Source organism: Seriola dumerili, unplaced genomic scaffold (genome assembly GCF_002260705.1).
Source record: "Seriola dumerili isolate Sdu_G_001 unplaced genomic scaffold, Sdu_1.0 BDQW01000317.1, whole genome shotgun sequence".
Lineage (NCBI taxonomy): Eukaryota > Metazoa > Chordata > Actinopteri > Carangiformes > Carangidae > Seriola > Seriola dumerili.
In genome coordinates this window covers 76,656-78,630 of record NW_019174572.1, presented here as the reverse complement: position 1 = coordinate 78,630, position 1,975 = coordinate 76,656, and the positions used below count along the sequence as shown (strand labels likewise).

The 1,975-nt window shown below is 50.1% G+C and overlaps 1 protein-coding gene across 1 annotated transcript in view; it reads right to left on the bottom strand.

Moving 5' to 3' along the window:
- Window positions 1–1,975, bottom strand: part of corin (corin, serine peptidase) — a 22,985-nt gene that overhangs the window by 7,372 nt on the left and 13,638 nt on the right. Inside the window, exons 13-16 of the mRNA XM_022759012.1 lie at window positions 718–860; window positions 496–603; window positions 292–405; window positions 93–203 (exon numbers count right to left, since the gene is read on the bottom strand). Of these exons, the coding sequence (XP_022614733.1) occupies window positions 93–203; window positions 292–405; window positions 496–603; window positions 718–860 (476 nt within the window). The remainder of the gene's footprint in view (window positions 1–92; window positions 204–291; window positions 406–495; window positions 604–717; window positions 861–1,975) is intronic.

Here is a 1,975-nt window from a genome sequence, read left to right as displayed (position 1 = left end):
TCTGTGTGTGTGTGTGTGTGTGTGTTTCTGTGTGTGTGTGTGTGTTTCTCTGTGTGTGTGTGTGTGTTTCTGTGTGTGTGTGTGTGTGTTACCACAGTTCCACTCGTCAGAACTGTCTGAACAGTGCTTCTTCCCGTCACACCACAGAGTCCGATGGACACACTGGTGGTTGTTACAGGACAGCTCGTTGTCTCTGCACACGGCTGAGGACACATCGATCAATAATCAATATTTGGTAACAGTGGAATGACACCGGCTGATGATGATGATGATGAAGAGTAGCAGTCTCACAGCAGTTGGTCTCGTCCACCAGCAGGGGGCAGTCTGGGAAGCCGTCACAGATCATGCTGGCTTTGATGCACACCTTGCTGCCGGGACACTCCCACAGAGCGCGCTCAGAACAGCCTGACAGACAGACAGGTGACATCATCACTGACATCATCTCTGACATCATGTGCTGCTGCTGGGAGGGACTCTTATTTTGAGGTGTCTCACCACAGTTGTCCTCGTCGCTGTGGTCGTCACAGTCCAGGTGTCCGTCGCAGCGTTTGGACGCCAGGACGCAGCGTCCCGACCGACACTTGAAGTGGCTGGGGGAGCACTCTGTCGCCATGGCAATGCATCAGAAACAACAACAAGAACAACGAGGTAAACATCTAAATATGACTGAAAATAAACTTTTCTTCAGCACTGTTGCCGTGACGACAGGGTCCGTACCGTCGACGCCGGGCTCCGGCAGCAGGCAGGTGGCGTTTCCCGCCTCCTCCGGAAACTGACTACAGTCCGAGTCCTCAGGCCACTGCAATCCCACAATGCCGAGCACCGACTCACACTTCTCCTTCGCACTACGACACAACGACCTGCGGGGCGAGAGACAGAGAGAGAATAACTAGTCCTGATCATTAACTAACTCACTAGTTACTAACTAACTGAGCGACACACTAACTACCACAATAATTAACTAACTACATGACTGACTAACTAACCCAGACACTAACCAGTGACAGATTGACATAAATCATTGTCTGATTAATTTCCTGACTGACACTTAACTACCTAAAAGACAGAGTAACTAACTAACTAACTGTAGTTTGTCAGACTAACCGTTGGACTGACAAACTAACTGGTTCACCTCATGGAGCTAACCCTGACTAAATAACTAGATGACTATGACTAACTAACAAAACTGGACCCTCTGCAGGCTGACAGTGGTGGGTTAACAGACTAACTAGTAGCTGACCTGCAGTGGTAGATTAACAGACGAACTAGTAGCTGACCTGCAAGGCGGGACCCTCTGCAGGGTGTCAGTGGTAGGTTAACAGACTAACTAGTAGCTGCCCTGCAGTGGTAGATTAACAGACGAACTAGTAGCTGACCTGCAAGGCGGGACCCTCTGCAGGGTGTCAGTGGTAGGTTAACAGACTAACTAGTAGCTGCCCTGCAGTGGTAGATTAACAGACTAACTAGTAGCTGACCTGCAGTGGTAGATTAACAGACTAACTAGTAGCTGACCTGCAAGGCGGGACCCTCTGCAGGCTGACAGTGGTAGGTTAACAGACTAAGTAGTAGCCGACCTGCAGAGTGGTGGGTTAACAGACTAACTAGTAGCTGCCCTGCAGTGGTAGATTAACAGACGAACTAGTAGCTGACCTGCAAGGCGGGACCCTCTGCAGGGTGTCAGTGGTAGGTTAACAGACTAAGTAGTAGCCGACCTGCAGAGTGGTGGGTTAACAGACTAACTAGTAGCTGCCCTGCAGTGGTAGATTAACAGACGAACTAGTAGCTGACCTGCAAGGCGGGACCCTCTGCAGGGTGTCAGTGGTAGGTTAACAGACTAAGTAGTAGCCGACCTGCAGAGTGGTGGGTTAACAGACTAACTAGTAGCTGACCTGCAGAGTGATGGGTTAACAGACTAAGTAGTAGCTGACCTGCAGAGTGGTGGGTTAAAAGACTAACTAGTAGCTGACCTGCAGAG